The 20,125-nt window shown below is 40.2% G+C and overlaps 1 protein-coding gene across 1 annotated transcript; it reads left to right on the forward strand.

Annotated features, from left to right (window-relative positions):
* The first annotated feature begins 891 nt into the window (after positions 1-891).
* si:ch211-39i22.1 (skin secretory protein xP2) lies at positions 892-19,931 on the forward strand. Its single transcript, XM_051070589.1, has 13 exons — positions 892-1,215; positions 7,072-7,187; positions 7,723-8,167; positions 8,510-8,592; positions 8,811-8,904; positions 9,865-9,897; positions 11,571-11,645; positions 12,740-12,766; positions 13,346-13,363; positions 15,480-15,593; positions 16,719-16,778; positions 16,895-17,076; positions 17,113-19,931. The coding sequence occupies exons 1-12, from the start codon at positions 1,152-1,154 to the stop codon at positions 16,921-16,923; spliced, it is 1,158 nt and encodes a 385-aa protein (XP_050926546.1). The 5' UTR covers positions 892-1,151; the 3' UTR covers positions 16,924-17,076; positions 17,113-19,931.
* The last annotated feature ends 194 nt before the right edge of the window (positions 19,932-20,125 follow it).

Consider the following 20,125-nt stretch of genomic DNA (forward strand, 5'->3'; position numbering starts at 1 on the left):
GAATGGTTTGACGGAGCCGTGAACCTTAGGTGGGTTAAGTTAAATGTGCACACCTCACGTGCATTATATTGATTATATTCGTAAACTCTGAAATTATGAATGAATGGCGCCACCTGCCGATCCATACCAGTAAAAATGTTTTAATTTGGCACAGAAGCGGCTTTAAAAACCCATGTAAGTAAAGGAGAAGTCCGAGGATGGGAAAAGAACATGCTCTCTTTTCAGATCCACCTACTTGGTTTGCATGAGATCATATGTGGTTTTCTCAAATAGAAACCTAACATTAATTTAACATTAAAGTCAGGCCAAAGCCTTACATGGCACAATCCAGCAATTCAGTGTGCTCCTCAGAAACATGATATTTTAATAAATCCAAGTAAATTATAGGCTTATTAGACTGTTAGAAAGTAGAAAAGACTCCATAAATCATAGCAATTGTATAACTTTATATGGAAATGTTTTATAGGCTTAGGGATGCTGATAGGGGAGATCATGTTAAAAAGTCTCTATAAGGGCGTGTGATAGGTAGGCTATGCAACTAAATCATTTTACTGCCAGACCCATTATCAAATTGTAAGGGACTCAACTGCCTTCAGTTAAGGACAAGTTACAGCCTCGACACATAGATTCTTTATTGCTCAACTCAGCTGCTTTCAGTGCTTTCAGTAACGACTTGAATGAAAGACAATGTTTCACACGGGGTTTCTGCATAAGAATGTGTTTTCTCCCACAAAGCATGATTGATAAAGACGAGTACCAATTCATATTGTTAGTAACAGTCATAATGTCGTCGACAGCGTGTTGGCAAAAACCACTGATCAGTGGGGAAATTGATGCATTCACAACACCCTGCCGTCCTGCCTCTATTTGGGAGAAGGGACCCGCCCACCTTAATAAAGACTGGACCTCTCTTTTTCAATTCAGACAAAAGGAGAGACGGATCTGCGGCGGCGGCGCGCACTGAGCCGAGCATCTGAGCACCTTGGAGACGCCACTGGTTTGATCAGACGCGCAGGAACGCACCGGCACACCGACACACACACGCCCTCCAGATCCACCTGAAACCCCCGCGCCGGTTAGTTGTCCTGTTTGAAGGCCGAGGAAAAGGAGACCGAGTCCCGGTTCATTTGCAGTCAGTACACCGTGTTCCCATGATGTCATACCTGTGGATTCTGCTATTAGGAAGCCTGCTGGCTACCAGCGCCAAGGCACAAGGTAATGATTTATTTCCAATTAATTAAGCCCAGCCCTTTAGCTGAATGCAAATATTTTTGTTCTTTGCATGCACATCTATCTATCTATCTATCTATCTATCTATCTATCTATCTATCTATCTATCTATCTATCTATCTATCTGTCTGTCTGTCTGTCTGTCTGTCTGTCTGTCTGTTTGTCTGTCTGTCTCTGTGTTGCGTGTTGGTCATCCCAGTCTCCATTTTTCTCTCCACTTTAATTCCCTCTGGCTCTCACCTATCTCTCTCATTCTCTCCTCATCGTCTTCCTCATTACTCATCCCCGCGTGTGCGTACGTGTAATTGCCAGTCTCTTTTACCAGTCTGTCTGCCTCCCTGTTGGCATGCCAATTCAATTCAATTCACCTTCTAGCTGTACTCTGCTTGTTTTAATCTGTTCTGACTGAATGAATTGAAATAAAAGGGTCTACATTCTTCATCCTCACTGTGATTGTCCATGGCTGTACAGCCCAGACATGATCAGATAGGTGTGCCATGTAATGTGGCCATTGGATAGGAGTTTTAGACCACAGGGGTGTGGTGGACCTATTGTCCTTACATAAATAATTCTCTTCTTTTTGTCCATCATCCCTCTTTTCTCCTCGCTTTATCTATTTGATCCCTGCTGCTTTCATCTTCATTCTTGCTCCTCAATAACTCTTCTCCTTCATTTTTTGCTCCCTCTCTACCTTATCCTTCATCCTCAGCTGGCCCCTGGGCTCCTGCCCTTCCCCGTGGCGCACTGCAATGATTTCAGACCGTTCAATCGCACCATAAAACTCAGAGGGAGAGAAATGAAGCACTGAGACAAACATGGACACTGTGAAAAAAATTAGAGGGAAAGTAGGGGAGATGCTGGAAGAAGATTAAAGAGAAACACTGTAACCGGTTGAGAGGGCAAACAGAGAGATATACAAGGGAGGAATGAGTGAGAGAGAGCGAGAGTTAACAGCAGGCCTCATCATCATTATGCAAACAGAATTTCAGTTGAACGTTCTCACTCTACCGGTTCACTTTTTATTACCTGACAAACCACCAGAGAGGAACCACAAGCACACACACACACACACAATGTGCCTGTGCACACGCACACACACACACACACACACACACACACACACACACACAGAGGTTCCCTTCTTTTTCTCTCTTTTCTCTTTCTTTCCCACACAAACTTTTCCTCTAATTGCCAAACTGTAGTCTCACTGTGGATGTCGGTGTAATGAGGCACAGGAAATCTCAATGGGTGTGTTTGCTCGTTCGCATGTGTGTGTACACTGGCGAATAGTCACACTGTAAGAGATAGGGGTGCTAGGTCAGTCGCATGTGTGCACATCATGTACAGTGTGTGTAAGTTATAGAGGTAAAGGATAGGGAGTGTCTCAGTAACTAGATCCAGCTCCAGCTGTAGACAACACCCAACAACCCAACTAGTTTCAGCGCCTTCCTCTACCCCAGGGCCCTCAGCATCTGTGTGTGTGTGTGTGTGTGTGTGTGTGTGTGTGTGTGTTTGTGTGGGTGGCTGTGGGTTCTAACTTTAATGTACAGAACATGTGGGAGTATGAGGGTGAGTCACTAATGTGAGTGTGTACATAAGTCAGTTATAGAACATGTGTGTGCAGAGGGAGATGAAAGCAATAAGAGCTGGTGTGATGTGTGCCAGGTGTGTATGTGTAGACTTGTCTTATGTTTACACCTTTCAACAACCAACACATAAATCACTCTTGGTGGATAAGTGAAAGACACACACACACACACACACCACACACACACACACATTCCCTCTCTTACTCTGCTCCCATGGGGACAGTTTTAAAGTGTGCATGATTGAGGTAAACACTGCGCTTTCTGTCCCACAAACACACAATAGAACCATACCTGACAGAACAATGTGTTGTGGAGGTGTTGTTTTCCACCTGACACACATGCACAGACTGTTTCTGGTGTACTATTACGGGGGTTTGGTTATTGGTCACACACACACATGCATATATATACACATCATTGCTCATACAGTCACATGCAACAGGCAATCTCACACAGCCTCACAGGCTGTGAGACTGTGAGAGGGAAATTAAGTTCTTCTCCCTGGACTTCCTCAGACTTCAGAATTTATGTAATGTAGACTGTGCAGTACTGAGTGTTACACAACCAAAAAGTGAATTTACTTACTTTCCCTTTTTGCAATTCCCAAAATGAAATATATATGTCAGAGATGTAATGAGTTAAAATTTTTTATGATTACGCTCACTAACAAGTGACATCAGGTGCCAAGAAAAACAGTTTGTCACATGTCACCTGTTGGTTATCAAAACAGTGGCACCAGCATCAGGCACCATTTGGCCCTAAAACTTCCATGAAGTATGTGAAACATGATATACTGTACATAACACTTTAAGTGCAGTCTTTGTGCCGTATTGGCTGTAGTTGCAGTAGCTCACCAACATGATGGAACTTGTTGAGAGTGGCTGGTTATTCAACACAAAATGTAAATTGTTCTCAAGAAGCACAAATTGTTAAATTGTTATATTTCACAGTACTGTCATGTACTGTATGCTAAAATGATTTACTATGTACAGGTCTTTAACTTTAATCACAATTGGTGCCACAGCTTTCATGAACACAATCTCATTTGCTGGAATATAAAGAACAGGGAAATAAATGTGGTGGTATCTTATAAGGGGTGTTTTCAATGATTCAGCAGAATTTTTTTTTCAATCACAGAAACATTCTCCTGTTACAGGTTAACACTACACTCTTGACATCTGCATTGCTTGCTTATTCACTTTCTTGCCAAGACTAAGATTAGAATTGATACCATTCTCATGTCTGTTCACTAAATAGAAAACTACAACCAGCTTAGCTTAGCACAAAGATTAGAAACTGGGAACAACACGGTGACGACCAGATGACCCTTGACACAGCTTGTTATATTTACACTTTGGTTTTTGTACAGCTTAAACAAACAAGATATATTGTGTTGATCAGTGAGCATTAAAGATGCTGGTAGGCAGTTCTTCCAGTCTTTGTGTTAAGCTAATTTAACTGGCTGGCGGCTATAGCTTCATATTTCCTTCATAGGCATAAGAGTGGTGCCAGTCTTACGAAAGCGAATAAGTGCGTTTCCCAAAATGTCAAACTGCTCCTTTAATACAATTGTAACTTTTCAGGACTGGTGTGTTGTTCAGGTCCAGTCACAAACAGTTCTCTTTGTCAGATGGTTCAATACATATTAAATACAGAAAGATGTCTGTTAATCGATCTATCAAACCACTTGATTTGTCTTTAAAGAACACAATGTTACTAGTTTCCCACATGTGTAAACTGTTCTGACTTAAGAGTTTTTCTCCAGGGACCTTTTTTCAGTTTAACACTGCACATGCTGTACAATCCCCAATAGCGTGCAGCCATGTCAAAGACATACGGATGACTCATCAGCCTCCAGGGAAAGCAGTGGCAGAGAAACAGAGGGAGTAAAGAGTTTGGGAGTGAGAAGGAGAGGGGAAAGACTGGAGAGAGACTTAAAGACAAAAAGAAAGGAAAGGGAGGGGGGTAGAGAGGTTTGGATGTGCAACCATTTGTTTCACTGCTGCACTAACACAAAACAGGACAGCGCTTATTGTGAGAGCCAAAGTGAACTTGCGCGTGCACATGAACTTTACGTGTGTGTGAACATGTGGTTGTTTGTAGGTTTTGGACTGAAAGGGGCGGAGAGGGTGTTTTATAAGTTTATAACTGATGCCAACACGTGTGGCATGGTGTGTGTGTTGATTGGTGTGTGTGTATGTGGGGGGTGGGGGTGTTGTATAGGAGTGTTTGTTACCAGAGGTTGTTAGAGGAGGAAGTAGCAAACTGATAGATGGGAACAAAATGTACTATAGAGTGGCAGCAGAAAGAGGGAGAGAGAGTTTGTATGGTGGGCTGTCTCTCTCTCACACACATACACGCACGCACACACACCTCACACACATACCTGCATGTAAGCAGAATGCCATGAAGAAACGTGCCCACTTATTTCCACATACACTACAAGTGAAAACTCGAACATAAATACAAACTCAGACACATCAGCCACAACAGAAATTATGCTCTGAAAAATCAATAAAAAAATGTCAGCAGGAGGTTAACAGCCTCTTCTGCACTGTTTGTAGTTTTATGTTGTGTTTTGTTATGTTATCATGTGTTTTCAGGTGAGTCACATCACTGCCATCTTATTTCCGCCTCATTACTTTGAATGGCATGCTACTGTACACCTTTGATGGAGACAGTGATTTCCAAGGAATTCATGAAGATAGTGAGACAGAGACACCCCACACAAACGTGGTCACACTTGCAGGCTTGTTCATTAAGCTTTGAATGCTGTTTGAACTTGGAATAAATCATTCAGGGCATTTATTAATGTTTATCTTGGATGTTAAGGTGGTGCAGTGACATTCACTGGAAAAACAAAGAAAGAGAGTTGTGCGTATGGATTTTTTTTCTGGTGTACAAATGTGTGCGTGAAGGGAGCCAGGGAGTCACCAGAACTGCTCGCCTCGAGAGAATTTACGGTGTGATGGAAATACTTCAGATGTGTTCATGCCGCTCTCCCTCAAGGCTTCACTGACTCTGATACAATCTCGCTTGGCAAATGCAGCAATCTGTCATTGGAAATGAACAGCTGCTAAAAAAAGACTAACTCTATTAAAGAATCACTTTATTTAGCGTGAGCATATCAAGGAAGATAGTTATTGTACAGGGCGGCAAAGTCTTGATAACTCCCATTATTTTCTCATATGTTATTTTTCTCAATTTCCAGCATTTTAGCACCTGTCCTGCCTTCTGGTACTTTTCTTTCCCACTTTTTCAAGCTGTCTTATTACAGTTTTGCTAGCTTAAAGGACAGCCTCACTCGTACCATAATTTGTAGATCTCTTAGTTAAAGGTTGGTGCTGGTTTTTGTGAACCAGCATGAGGGTGCTGCTGAAATCAGCAGAGCAAAGGACTATCAAGTCAGAGCACAGTTTGCTGTTTCAGCTTCTCACATTCAACAGGGGAATGTCACAGCACTGGCTCAAACACACACACACACCATGCTCATCTCACACACAGAATGACAAAGACACGCTCCTTGTATTTTCTCATTAGTACACAGTTGCAATGCCAGTGCAGAGGTCGAGACTTCATATGATGTTGAGGCAGGTCAGACGTGATCAATGTGTCTGTCATCCAATTGTGGCTGGATCGTTAACATCAGGCATCAATCAGGCCAGGGTGTGGCTCTCTCTCTCTCTCTCTCTCTCTCTCCCTCCTCCTTTCTATGTGTGTATGTGGTGATAGTCATGTGTTGAATGCACAACGTCTTGACAACCATTTAGACAGATGATTTTAATGATTTTAAATGACAACAGATGGATTAAGGCATGCAGTTTTAATAACCGACGGTTACACTAATCACCACCAGTCTCTAGGTTTCATTGGTTCTACTTTAGATTAGATTTAGAGTGTTTGCACTTATTTCTTTAGACACAATATATATATAAAAGCCGGTCAGTATATGAATTTTAGGGATGTTGTCAAGTTGCAGGTCTTCAAACGCAAGAGGAACTCCCTTTGAGACACTGACACAGATTTTGGGTTGCCATGGCTTCCTCTTTTCTTCTTTGTCAAAAAGAAAACAATAGTTGCGCAGGCTTCTGTCAGTTGTGTGATGTTTACTGAAGCACCAAGGTTTCAGGACAGCCTTTTCTTTTTTCCACCACTTTCTGAAATTGATATGTCCCAGTAGTCTGTGCTTCAATTGATGTGTGCTCTCTTTTCATTTTTCTGTTACTTTCTTCCTTTACACATCTCTGTGCAGATGATCCAGCCCCAACGGAGGGGGCTCCTGAGACGGCAGTGGACCCTAAGGAAGCAGCAGTGCCAGAGGAAAACACGGAACCTAATGCTGACGAGGGACCTGAAAATGGAGCAGAGGTAAAGAGATATAGTTGTGTGATTTTTTACTCTGTGAAAATAAATGATGTAACAACCTAGAATCTAGAAAAAGAATAATATAAGGGTGAGTACTGTAAAACTGTGGTCCACACTTCAAACTCTTGCCTAGCTAGGAGCACTGCTAGAGGGCTTGGGCTATCTGAAAACAGCTTAACAGCAGTTCTAGCATGCTGAATACACATTTATAAATCCTGGGCCAGCTCATCACCACTGGAATATTCTAAATCCTCAGGCAGGCCATTTGATAAGCTGAGACATATCAGTTGGCTGAAAAATGTGTGCCTCATGTTAGTCCTTGGTTGGATACAGAAGGTTTTATGTAGCATAAGTTTACTGGCTTAAAATGTAAAGGCAGCTCTGTGTCTCTGCCCTTTTCCTGCCAACTTTTCTTAACACCTAAAAGCACCCAAAAGCAGATTCAACTGTGGAAATTTGTAAATTTGTTTTTCTGGACAATATCATTATGGGAACATGCGTTTTACGAGATGTAAATCTGTAAATCCGTCAAATACAGGAAATATCACCAACAGTGAGTGATCCTGACCCCACTGCAGCTGAGGAGCAAGTGACCCCTGCAGGTGGAGATGCAGAGGAGACGACACCTGCATCTGAGGATGCAGAAGCAGCACTGCCTGCAGCAACTCCTGCAGCCGAGGACTCAGAAACAGCAGCTCCTGCAGCAACTCCTGCACCCGAGGACGTGGAAGCAACGACTCCTGCAGGTGGGGACGCAGAGGCAGCAGCTCCTGCAGTGACTCCTGCACCCGATGACGAAGAAGCTGCGACTCCTACAGCTGAGGACGCAGAAGCAGCAGCTCCTGCAGCAACTCCTGCACCCGAGGACGCGGAGGCAACGACTCCTGCAGCCGGGGACGCAGAAGCAACAACTCCTGCAACCGCGGATGGAGCTACTCCTGCAGCATCAGACACAGAGGCTGAAGCAGCTACAACAACTCAAGGTTATCAACTAGGAGTTCAAATCTGCACAATGAAAATGATAATTAACCTGAAATGCGGTTATTTCAAGTGATCTGACATGAATACAATTCTCATTTTTATATTAATCCTACAGTGTTTTTGCTCTCAAAATGATTCTGTATTCACTGACGCTACCTATTCCTTCCATTCACCATGTTAATGTGTTAAGGTGTGGCAAAATACATTTCCAGCCTCTTCACCCGTATTAAACAGTGCAGCAAAAACAGCCCATGCTCTAACACATTGGTTAAATGGTTGATAAAACACAAATCAATAATCTAATACTTGCCCTCCTTTCTGTTTTGTTTCCCTCTTCTGTACAGAACCAACAGTTGCTCCAGAGGTTAAGGATCCAGAGAAAGAGGAGGAACCTACTGCAAGTGTTGATACCACACCCACTCAGGAGGTCAGTAGCAGTTTTGAGAATGTCTGTGCAACATCTTATTCAAACCTATACTGACAAATATAAAAATATATCCTAACAAACTCCCACATTTCAAATAGAATTACATATAATCACTGATGTGCAATGTATAGCAGATATTATACAGGAGCTGCTAAGCTATTGAGAAGTTAAAATATCCTTTCTACATGTTCATATACTATATAATACATTTTTAATAGAGCGTGCCTGTTGCTGTAGAAGAAAAACCAACGGATCCAGCTGCTGATACAAAACCAGAGGAAAAAGAGGAAATGACAGTCCCTGTCCCTACAAGTAAGAATATTCATGTGTGTGTATAATGTGTACACTTTTAATTAACCTGTAACAGATCAGGACCCTGAGACTCAATGAATGCTATGACACTTTGGACAGAGTGTTACTTCTAGATGTGTATCCCAGTGTCAGTTCATGAAGTAGACCTAGCTAAAACGTATGCAGTCTTGCAGAAAATCCTATCTTTGTGAAGGATATAATGTTCATCTGCTTTAGTGAGCTGCGATAGTTCAGCTGCAGATGATGTAGTTTGTGGTGCTGTTGAATTGTGTTACATAATTGCTGACAGGTGTTTTGTATTATTTTTCCACCCCATTTATGTCAGTGAGGGTAGTCTAAATAACAGAAAAACCTAGCAACTGAGTGTATGTCCAGGGTTATAAGCACACAAATCTATAGAGGAGCACTCGAGAAAGGTGAACACATGTATTGTATAGATGAGCTCACCTCTTTAACGTGTGTCTACATGGGGAAACTGTACAGACTTGTTTGTAAGACTTGATGTTCTACCCCTTCATTCTGCTACACACTGTGTAATTAACATGTCATGTTGTCATGATAGCAATAGGCTTTTTAAGTTAAGATAAATCACCTATGTTCAAAGTATGTGATTCTTTTCTATATTCTACCGTACATATGGCATAATACAGAGAAATGAGAGGTTGATAAACATTCACATTTTCCTCCTTTCTGAATACTTTTTAGAACGTTGTGAGTTTATATATATTTCTCGGTCATTGCTTAAGAGGTATGCAGCCACTCTTATATAAACAATCAAACTGGGAAAAACAAAATGAGAAAACTCAGTTTCTGCTTCTGTAAAGTAAAATTTGGAGATTGGTATTCCACAGCTGTACTGCTGTTGATAATAGTGATAAGAATAGTAGCTTCTCAATGTTACATAGTGGATTTTACATGTTTGCATCCAACCATGAGTCTGTTTTTTGTCTTTGCCAACAGTTAAAGAAGTTGTTGCGGAGAGGGACAGTGCAGGTAAGCTTTTTCTTAATTATTTTTTTCCTCTCCTCCTTTTGAACAGTTTACAAATTCATCAGCCACAGTACATATACCTCCACCTTTCTGCAGTCTTCTTACATAGAAGCATTTTAGAATATGACAGAAATGTTAACTGAGTAGAACATTTCCAGCTCCACTCTGCATGGACTGTGTGTGAGGTGAAGTGACTTTGTTTACCTCAAACTCTGAATCTGCTACAGCACTACTTGTCCCTGAGAGACCACGTGAAAGTAAAAAGATTTCAAGAATGTCATTTTACAAGCCTTTTTTTCTCTAGAGCAAAGCCACCTGAAATATATCACTTAACATGGTATTTCAAAATATATTAGATCTCCACTGTGTCTTCACTGACCCCAGGAATATCCCGGACATTACTGTTATCAGAATTTGTGTTATCATTCACTTTTAAAAATGCACATGTCCTGGTCCTATGAGTTATCATGTTCTATTTTACTGCAACTCCCTATTTTCTGGACAAATTAATAGCAAACAGATGTGCTTTTTTATCAGAAAATACAAATCATTTAGGAAGGATATGAGGTTGGATTTTAGCCCATATGATATTACCTCCTAAACTGTGTGTGGTACTGTTTGAGTAAGGGGAACTCCCAAATGACCTCAGTTTATCACATTTGAAATGCCCGCCTCTATTGTTTAACCTCATCTGTGACTGTATTCTCATCTCCCCTCTCACAAAGTTAAATCTTGCTCTTTCCCTCCTCAACTTTATGCTGATACCATTTCAGCATCTCCTGTCCAGAGTAGTGCTGTCGTTTGTCTTCTCAGGAATAGTAATTTTATGTTTAGCTGGTAATAAGCTTGTATCTTAGTAGTGCTCACCATTGGGTGTTCAGGAAATGGTTGCTATGGGAGGGTTTCCCTCACGTGATAACTGCCAGGGGTGTAAACACAAAAGGAAGAGAGATGAGAGCAAAAGCAAAGGGAGATGGTAGACCGGAGCAAGTGTTAACGGAGGTTAGCGGAAAGGCCAAGGATGAATAAAAGAGGAAAGGACGCTGGATACAGATGAACACAGGGGAATTTGAGCATTGGTGCAAAACCTAGTTCAAAATATAGTTTCATTACTTACTCATCACACACTCATCTGTGAAAATTTGTGCTTTACAAACTGAGCACAACACTTATGATTTACCGTCATTGTAGGTCACTGGATAATTATGCCTGTCAGGCTCTATCTGCCATAAATAAAATCACTGATCCTACCTCGCCCTTCCCAGCCTGAAGCTGCTCTGTACACTGAGTCACACATGTTGTATAAGTCACTTGGGTTTCCCCGGCCCGCCCCAGGTGAATATAGAGTCAGGGTAAGGTATTGTTCCCGACAGACAATATCCCTTTAATCTAAGTCAACACTAGTTCACAGGATCACCATCACACCCTTGGAGCTGGTAGTGTTTCAGAGTGCTTATTTAGGACACCTCTGGAGGGCAATGACTACAGGGACCGTGAGGGACTGGCCAAGGGAGCGCTGCTAGAGGGTTGATATTATCATTAAATAGTTTAACATGGAATGGTGTAGTATAGTGTGTTAGGGAGACAAACATCTGGAAGATATTCCTCTTGGGTGGGACAGGTGAAAAGAAAATTTCACTATAAGAATTAATATTGCCTTTCTGTCACCAATGCAGGCTTGAATAAGGCTGTGCCAGAACAGAGTGGAGTGGACAACCAGCCCCAGCCAGGAAACGGGGGCAGTCCTGGGGGTTTGTTACCACTAATAACAATTACAGTTTCTTTTATTATTATAATCAATAACATAGAGGGTTTTCTACTTTTCCTTATAAGCCTAAACTAGCATTTTTCCTCAGATGTTTTCACAAATACATGCAAAGTCCTAATAATTATGGTTGGTTAGATTTACACGTACAAACAGGAAGTTAATGACAGCTGAGTGAACAGATATCATTGTTACTTACAACACTGCTTTGTGAACAATGGCATCATATCCTGAGGTAGGCCATGTTTAAGCACCCGGTTTACTGGCTTAAGTCAGGCATCAAAACTACAAAGTAGTACCTTTACCAAGTAGTCTGTAGCACTTAAAGACTGTACTGTGTAAACTGTGTTTTGAGACATTCTCCAGGTAGATCACTATACTGTGAGAACGCTGTTCTAATTTAACGAGCTGTGTTCCCAGGACAAGAGAGTGAATTTACTTTAAGAAAGTTTAATCACTGGCTGCAAGGCAATTTGACAGCAATGTGGGAACAAGAGATTTTCCTTCGTTTACCCTATATTCCCCATCTGAAAGCGTATTCATCTTAGCTGCTATAATCATTATAATCTAGTGAAAGGCGCTCCTCTTTTGTGCTCCGTTATTAGCGGCTTTGTCAAGTTGAAGCACGTAAAGCGCTGCCATCGTGTTGCAGGCGTATACGGACAGGCAGCACAGAAAATGATAACATGGTTGTTTGCATATGGATCGAAGATCAGAGAGAGAAAGAGAGAGAGAGAGAGAGAGGGAGATCGGGTGTGCCTCTCCATCAGATAATTTATCTCTCTGATATTCTAAAAGCATCTCTGTGAGTGTGTAGAAGTGGACACTTCAGGCAGTTGTGTGTGTGTGTGTGTGTGTGTGTGTATGTGTGTGTTTCCAGACCGGTTAGGACAGAAATTCTAGTGCTCTTCATGGCTCTGACGCATTAACTACTACAAAGAATAATCCTGCTCCTTGCTTCTTTTTCTCTGTTGTCACTGTCACAATGCTTTACATGCATAATTAGCATGTATATATGATAACACATTTTCTCTCTGTGCTCTTTTAATCACTTATCTCTCTTTTTCTTTCTCTCTTTAGCACATGCTGCTGAGGCCACAGGAGAGGGTAAGGCCTTTTTTGTACTCATGGTCTAAATATGCATAATAACAACATCAATGACCATATCACACCATCTTCACTCCAAATCGCACAAATCCAAATCAGATATAGAAGTAGCTTTGAAGCGAAAGCAGCGATAGTAGCTATGAAAACTGGTTGAAACAGACAGGATATTACTGGCATGCCTCTGACAATAAAAACAGGATACAAGACTCAGGGGAAAATGCCTCTCCGCTATTGTTTTAGTTGTTGTTTAGTCTTCTTTAAGTATTTTACTATGAATTCTCTAGTGTAGTCACGTTACATCTGTTGAAAGTGCCACTTCCAGTAAGTTTTTTCCAGTAACTTCTCTTTGTGATAGTCAAGCTGGAAATAAGATACAGTAGAATGACAGGTGCTTGTCTGTGCCTGTTTTACTAAATGGTCCCATATGTCACATTTATTATGTAACCTCCTTTGTTATCTATATGCAAACTAGCCCCAAAGATATTTCTGAATTTGCCATAAAAGTTTACCAAATAAAGTTTGTAAATGGTGCAGTTTCATGTTGCTAACTTTAATTGTGGTCTCTGTTCTAAACAACAGACAAGCCTAAGGACCAAGGTGAGTTATCATTCTTCTCTTTTTTTGTTTTGACCACATCTACCCACCCACCCACGCATTGCCCCAAACATACCTGTGGTATAAGCATTCCCCTATTGACTTATGTTATGCAAAGAGCCCTAGGCCCTAGACATTTTCAAAACTTCAAAACTACTTTCCATTGAACTTTAGGAAGTATATTTGCATAATTTCATGAATGACAAGTTCAGGCAAAGGAAGCAAATGGGAATGGCTATACCTTTAAGTGGCAGGATTTAACTAAGTGGCTAAAAGGTTTAAGTCACCAGTGCTAAAATTTGTTAATGTAATCATATTAAAACTTCACATTGTGTATTATAGGAACTGTTAGTTGGGCTTGGAGGTATGGAAAAATGGGCTTCATGATTCTCAGTGCACCAGGAAGTCAAATTGAAATTGAAAAACCATTCCAAAGAAATCTTACTTTGTGAGTGATTGTATGTCATGATACAATTATAGTAACATAGACAAGTGATAAATCTTGTATTGAGAAGATCTATTGTAGCTACCAAGCATTTCTTTGACCTCTGACTTTAGCATACAGTGCTGTGATAGGGGTTGTGGCTGCTGACCATAGTTCCCATAGGTTCCCATAGATTTCTGTTTTCATGGTGTATCTTATCTTTCAGTTTATCTGTATGTACGCTGTATTTGTGTGTGTGTTCATTTGGCCTTTTACACCACAAAAACTGGTGTGATGGTGTTGTGTATCCTGTATTTGTGCAGATGCATGTTCATACCTGTCTTTTTCTGCACCCACTTTTACTTCCGTTTACTGACTCACTACATTGTTCCATTTTATTCCACGCAGTGTCACTCACTCATTCCCCTTTGTTGATTCATCTCGAGTCACACAAGTTCTGTGACTCATGCCACTCCCTTGTTTTCCTCTTTCCTTTTTACCTTTTAGCTTTGTTTATCACTGGATTTACTGTACTCTTTCATTCTCTCTTCTTCAGTTGCTGACTCATCCATTACACCCCAACATCCCCTCTCCTCTCCATCTCCCTCTCTATTATCACATCAGCATAGTCTGCCATTATTGCTCTGTGTTGACTGAAGCCACTGCAGGAACAATGAAAAGCTGTTTTTTAGAGGAGATGTAAAGGAAAACAATAAGGAAAAACAATAGCATTGGGCAAGTTAAGAATATATAATCCATTGTGTATATATCTATTTCCTTCCTCATCTAGAGTAAATTCAGAAAGATCCAGCACCATAATAGCCATTAAATATTGACATGGTTTTGCTACTAATTACTTGGCAATGCATCCACATCACACTCAATACTGCACATATTAACTTATGTAGTGTAACTTAGTGTAGACTTATTATATGTAGCTTCATTAAATCAGCTTCCTCTTGAATCACTTGTTGATCACATTTAGTGAATTAAATAATTACATTAACTTAAACTGAATAATGTAGCAGTATTTGTTGGTGTGCTTTTACTTGTAATGGAGCATTATTAATGTACTTTAAATATGATTTGTGATCAATGTGATGATTATTATGGCATTCTAGGCTGTATGCATTGGCTTTCTGTGCCCTTAATAGACTTTGAAAGGTATTTTCTGTATGCAGTGACACAGCATGAAAACTGTTCAGATCTTTGTTGCCATAGTAACTGGGTTACAGGTGCAGACAGATTTATGCTGTCAATGAATGCTTTCTTTTAGCGGACTAAATTATAGGATAGACGAGTGAAAAAGGATTCCAAAATGTTGGAACAGGATGATGCATCACTCGCTGTCTGTCTCTGTCTCTTACATGCGTATACGCACACACGTGCACACACACACACACACACACACAGAAGCATGCAAATGTCATTGAGCCTCACTGCTCAATTGCCGTTCATTATTTCAGCCGCATAATGGCGCTCCGTCATGACTCTGAACATCTCCATACACAGGTGTTGAACTGAAAAACATTCAACAGAGTGCAGTCACATCTGGATCATAAAACATGCTCAAACTCAAATGTTAAGAGTTCAAATGGTATTCTCATATGATATTGCTTGACTACACATTTGCAGCACTGACGCATCAGTATCAATTACCTTTTTTTTCTCTCCTTTCTTTGTTTCCCACAAAAGGCAGCTCTGGCTCCTTAGCAGGCATCCTGTCTGGAATTGTTTTGGCTGCTGTGGGATCAGTCTCTGGATACTTTGCCTATCAGAAGAAGAAACTCTGCTTCAGTAATAGACAGGGTAATTATCTTGGTGATTACTTAGCTAACCAAAGAAAAAATAGAAATAACACAATAACTAACTGCTGTGCACGTGGCTTAATATTTGACTAGAATACACAGAACTTACAGAATCAGTTCCTTAAGGACCTGGTTTCTTAAACAGTGGTGGCATTTGGTGCAGTCAAGCGGTACTTTTAGAAGTGGTTACAACTTGATCTTAATGTCATATACTCAGCTTGCGCAAACCCACATCACAACTCCAGATCCTTTGAGAGTCAGTAATGCAGGAGACTGATGTATACAGTTGACTTGGATCATAGCAGAGTCTTTTTAATCAAGGTACCAGCAACTGTAACACATTTCTTTAGCAAGGCTCAAGTGTGAGATGGGTGGTGAGTGTGTCTTAAAGTCTAAAAACACAAGTTTTGGAGGTCAGCAATCCCTCTTTGAGACATAGCAGACTCAGCTTTATCCCCTTGGAAAGTGTTTTCAATTCAACTCACACACACCCTGAACAGCAATACTGCCAGTTCAGCATAGTTTTCATTTACAGTCAACATGAACAACAGGCCATTCAGCTATTCAGTGATACAGGGCAAATGTCAAATTCAGAGTACGGTTTATACTATGAATATTTATATTAATAGGTAGTATTTATCAGTATCTCATTCCACTGTGGATTTGACAGCTTAGTCTGTATTAATTATTCTCCCTCAGATGAAATCTAGAGAGTAAGGATTATAATTGGTAATGTCATCAGCATGTACAGCCTAGAGCTGATCCACTGACTATAAGCGGGAAGACTTGACTGAACAAAAATGTTTTGCTCATTTACGCCAGAAAAAATTAAACAAATTTTCATGGTGGTGATAATAAGCAATTAGAGCCGAGAAGTATTAACATCTCCCCCCTTGGGTGTTCTCACTGTCATACTTAATTTATGGTCAGTGGAGCTGTATAGTTTCACAATTACAGGAAAGGGATAAAACCCCCTGTCAAATTTGCCAGAGGGGACACCATAAAGAGATCTATACTAATGAGTAGGAAAAGGAGTTAATTAGCCAAATGCTTTTGAAATTGAGATCGACATGTGATGCCTTGTCTGCTTCATAGTGTCTGTCTGTGTGTTTCAATCTCTGATTAGAAGCGGACCCAGAAGCTGCACGCAAAGCTGATGCAACTGAGGCTCAGTCAGATCCCCAGGGTATGACACACACATACACACAGGCACACACACGTAAACACACATAAAATACAACAATTACAATAATTACTTTTAAATGTTTTTGATGTTTACAGTTTTTTCTTCCCCTTTTGCAGTCCTTAGCACTCTGCTGAAGTCCTCCTAGACCAGCAATGATCACATGACTGTCTGAACCAACTACAGTCAAGCAAAGTGGCAATCTCACTGTTAGGCTCTGTCCTATGTAGAGCTAAATTACTGTGAGGCCCCAGAGTAGGGCTGTGTGTGTGTGTGTGTGTGTGTGTGTGTGTGTGTGTGTGTGGTGGTGAGTGTGGTGTGTGAGAGAGAGAGAGAGGAGAGAGAGAGAGAGAGAGAGAGCATATGTATGTTCATCTGTGTGAGTGCATATATGTGGGGGGGAGGAGTTAGATAAGAAAAAGCAAATAAATATCCTGTATGTGAAACATAGGTTTTATGATTGTTACAGTAGGAGTTTATTGAAATGATTGGTCAAATTTTCTACTTTAAACCAAATCCAAAAACTTTTTTTTTTTTTTTCCAGAGGGGCCATTAAAGAGATTAAATCTCAAATTAACTATAACCATGAAATGGCTAATTTATAGATATATCTTTTTTATTTTTATTTGTATGGCTACCATATAGCTATCTAGTTCTAGTAATTCAGTGTGACTATAGTCCAGTGACAGATGTGGATGTTGTAGAAGTTCAACTTTGTACTGAATTCTTACAAGTGGAATTTTTTTTTCCATAATCTGTCATTGTTTGAGCCATCCATATGATTTCAAAATCCACTGGCAACCATGTCACTTAAATCAAACATATTTTTCATTTCCAATACGATTGCCTGCGGTACAAATGCAGGGTAGATGGATAACAGGGGGCTTCAATAACTACCACTGTGTTTCCTGGATTCTGGCGAGGAATAATAGTATAGGGTTATAAAGCTAGGATTCTGGGGATGCTTTTAAATGGTCCAAACTGTGTTAAGAGGGCCACTGATGTCACTGTATGTGTGTGCGTGTTTGTGTGTGTGTGTGTGTGTGTGTGTTTTTTTTTTTTTTTTTTTTTTTTGATTGGTGAAGGGGCTTAGATTTAAATCCTGTTGGGTCACCACCACTTCTCCTCAGAATGTTCAATATATTAAATGGAGATCAGTGAAATTTAGAATTAAACACTCAAAAATCCAATTGAAATGCAATGTACATAAAAATTGATTCAAAACATATACATTTATTTACCAATACCCAATAATTTCAAAATTTACTGAGGTGAGTTGAAGTGAAGTCCAGTCCAACCTTGTGAGTCTTTACCTGACATGAACACATTCAAAAGAGATCATGTAGTATAGTATTTGACATTGTTCTGATGTAGTATGTGTCGGTCTAGTTGTGATGCAGTAATTTCTTCTCTAGAGTGCCTTTCACTGACACAGCCTGGCTTGACCAATTTATAGACACACAGAAGAGATCTGGAATATTAACAGTGAAAACAGGCAAAATAGATGAATGTATCAAAAATATATATCGTAGAATGAAAATTGAGGAATGTATTTACAAAATGATTTTATCAATTCATAAATTATAATTTTGGTGGTTGAAAATCCTGACTTTGAAGTGCTTGTGCATGTGAAAATGACATTATTGTACATAATCGTGACAGCTACATCATATCTGTTCACAGTGGGCCAGTTTGCTGTTTTATTTCCAGTACTTTTTTGACTGATATCGCATCCCACACTGTTTTAACAGCCTCGGTTAATTTCAGTGGTAAAAATCTCCTCATTGTGTGTCTCTTTATTTGAGCAAGCCGGTTGCTGTCACAGTGTTTTTGTATCATTCATATTTCCACCATTCACCTGTGATTTTTATATGAATTTAATGTTTAGCAGTGGTGCCTCAGAGCTGACACAGATGATCTTTAGTCAACTTGTTTGCTGTGGTATTTTGTGATTATTATTGTGAAATGCCAAAACAGCGCTACTGCAGTTAAAAAAGAAAAAAAAAGCCCAACCCTTTTCTGTTTCCTTTTGCCGCTGTAGCACAAAAAATATTAACGTCTGAATGTCTTTTTGTTGCCTTGCAGTTTTGTACTTGCTCTGCTCCCTTTAAAAATAGGGTTATAGAGGTTGCATAGTGCTGCAGTTCATGTTAAGTGTGTTACTTGTAAAGCACCATATAGCTGCAATACAGGACAGAGACTGTTTCTAACAGCCTAGCCTCAAGCTGAGAAATATTAATAGTCTGTGATGTTACATATCAGTTAATTCTACTGTATGAACTGTGGACTGGACACCGGGTCAAAACTCTGTTTGAATTGCCTTTTTATCCTGTAATCTGTGATAGAGTTTCTCTTGACACACTGAATAAATGGATAGTGTGTCTGAAATCTCTTACTACATCTGTTACATTGGAGTGATAATGCACAAAACACCCACTAAATAGAACAAGCTTTCAGAAATAGCCACCGATGCCTTCCTCCATTTAATGCGGTTCTTTGTGCGCTCCCATGAGTGCAACAGGAATCTGCAAAAGCACTTGCTGCCCTGCAGTGCACAATCAGAAACCTTACTGGGATTGATTTGATGTGAAGGAGACTGAAACAACAATAAATCTCTTAAAATGGAACAAGGACTCCTTGTGTTTTAAACATTATGGTCCACTCTACATTTAGTCCCAAGCAGTCAGATTCCTTGAAAACACAAACTATTGGAGCATAGCATCCAAACCAGAATGTAAACCAAGGGAATCGTCAACTTATTGGGGCCCGAAGTGCACTTCCCAGATAACGCTAGGGCATCAGTCATGGCGCTGACCAGTCCTGCCTTATACCACCTCTTGAATATCCCAGAGAGGAAAAACAATGTCATCATTGGTGAGAGACGGTGAAACAAGCAGAGATGTTTTGCAGGTGATTTTAATAACAATCTCTATGGGAGAAGCACTTTCCTATCCTGTATACATCTTGATTCATTAAACATATTTAGACAATTCATTTTTGATTTAGACTAGTGTAAGACTTCCTTTTTATTTAAATATTCTGTGTTTTTATTTTGTGTAAGAACTGTCTTCTTCATTTTTGTCATCTGGCACTTGTGTTGTTCTTCTGGAATTGTGCAAATAATGTTTGAGGAGTCAATTAAACGTTTTCGTGGGAGTTGGTGTTTTATTTCCCTGTCAAATATCTTTTGTGTGAGTGTGTGTGTGTGTGTGTGTCTTTTGTTACTGTAATTTCACACATGAAACTACCTTACTTAACTCACTCACAGAATTTCGAGTTTTTACAGATAGAAAAACACCTCTATGTAAAGCTTGAGTGCCTGCCTGCTTTTTACTCTCTGTGACTTTTCT

The sequence above is a fragment of the Lates calcarifer genome, linkage group LG1, assembly GCF_001640805.2.
Source record: "Lates calcarifer isolate ASB-BC8 linkage group LG1, TLL_Latcal_v3, whole genome shotgun sequence".
NCBI classification, from domain to species: Eukaryota; Metazoa; Chordata; class Actinopteri; family Centropomidae; genus Lates; species Lates calcarifer.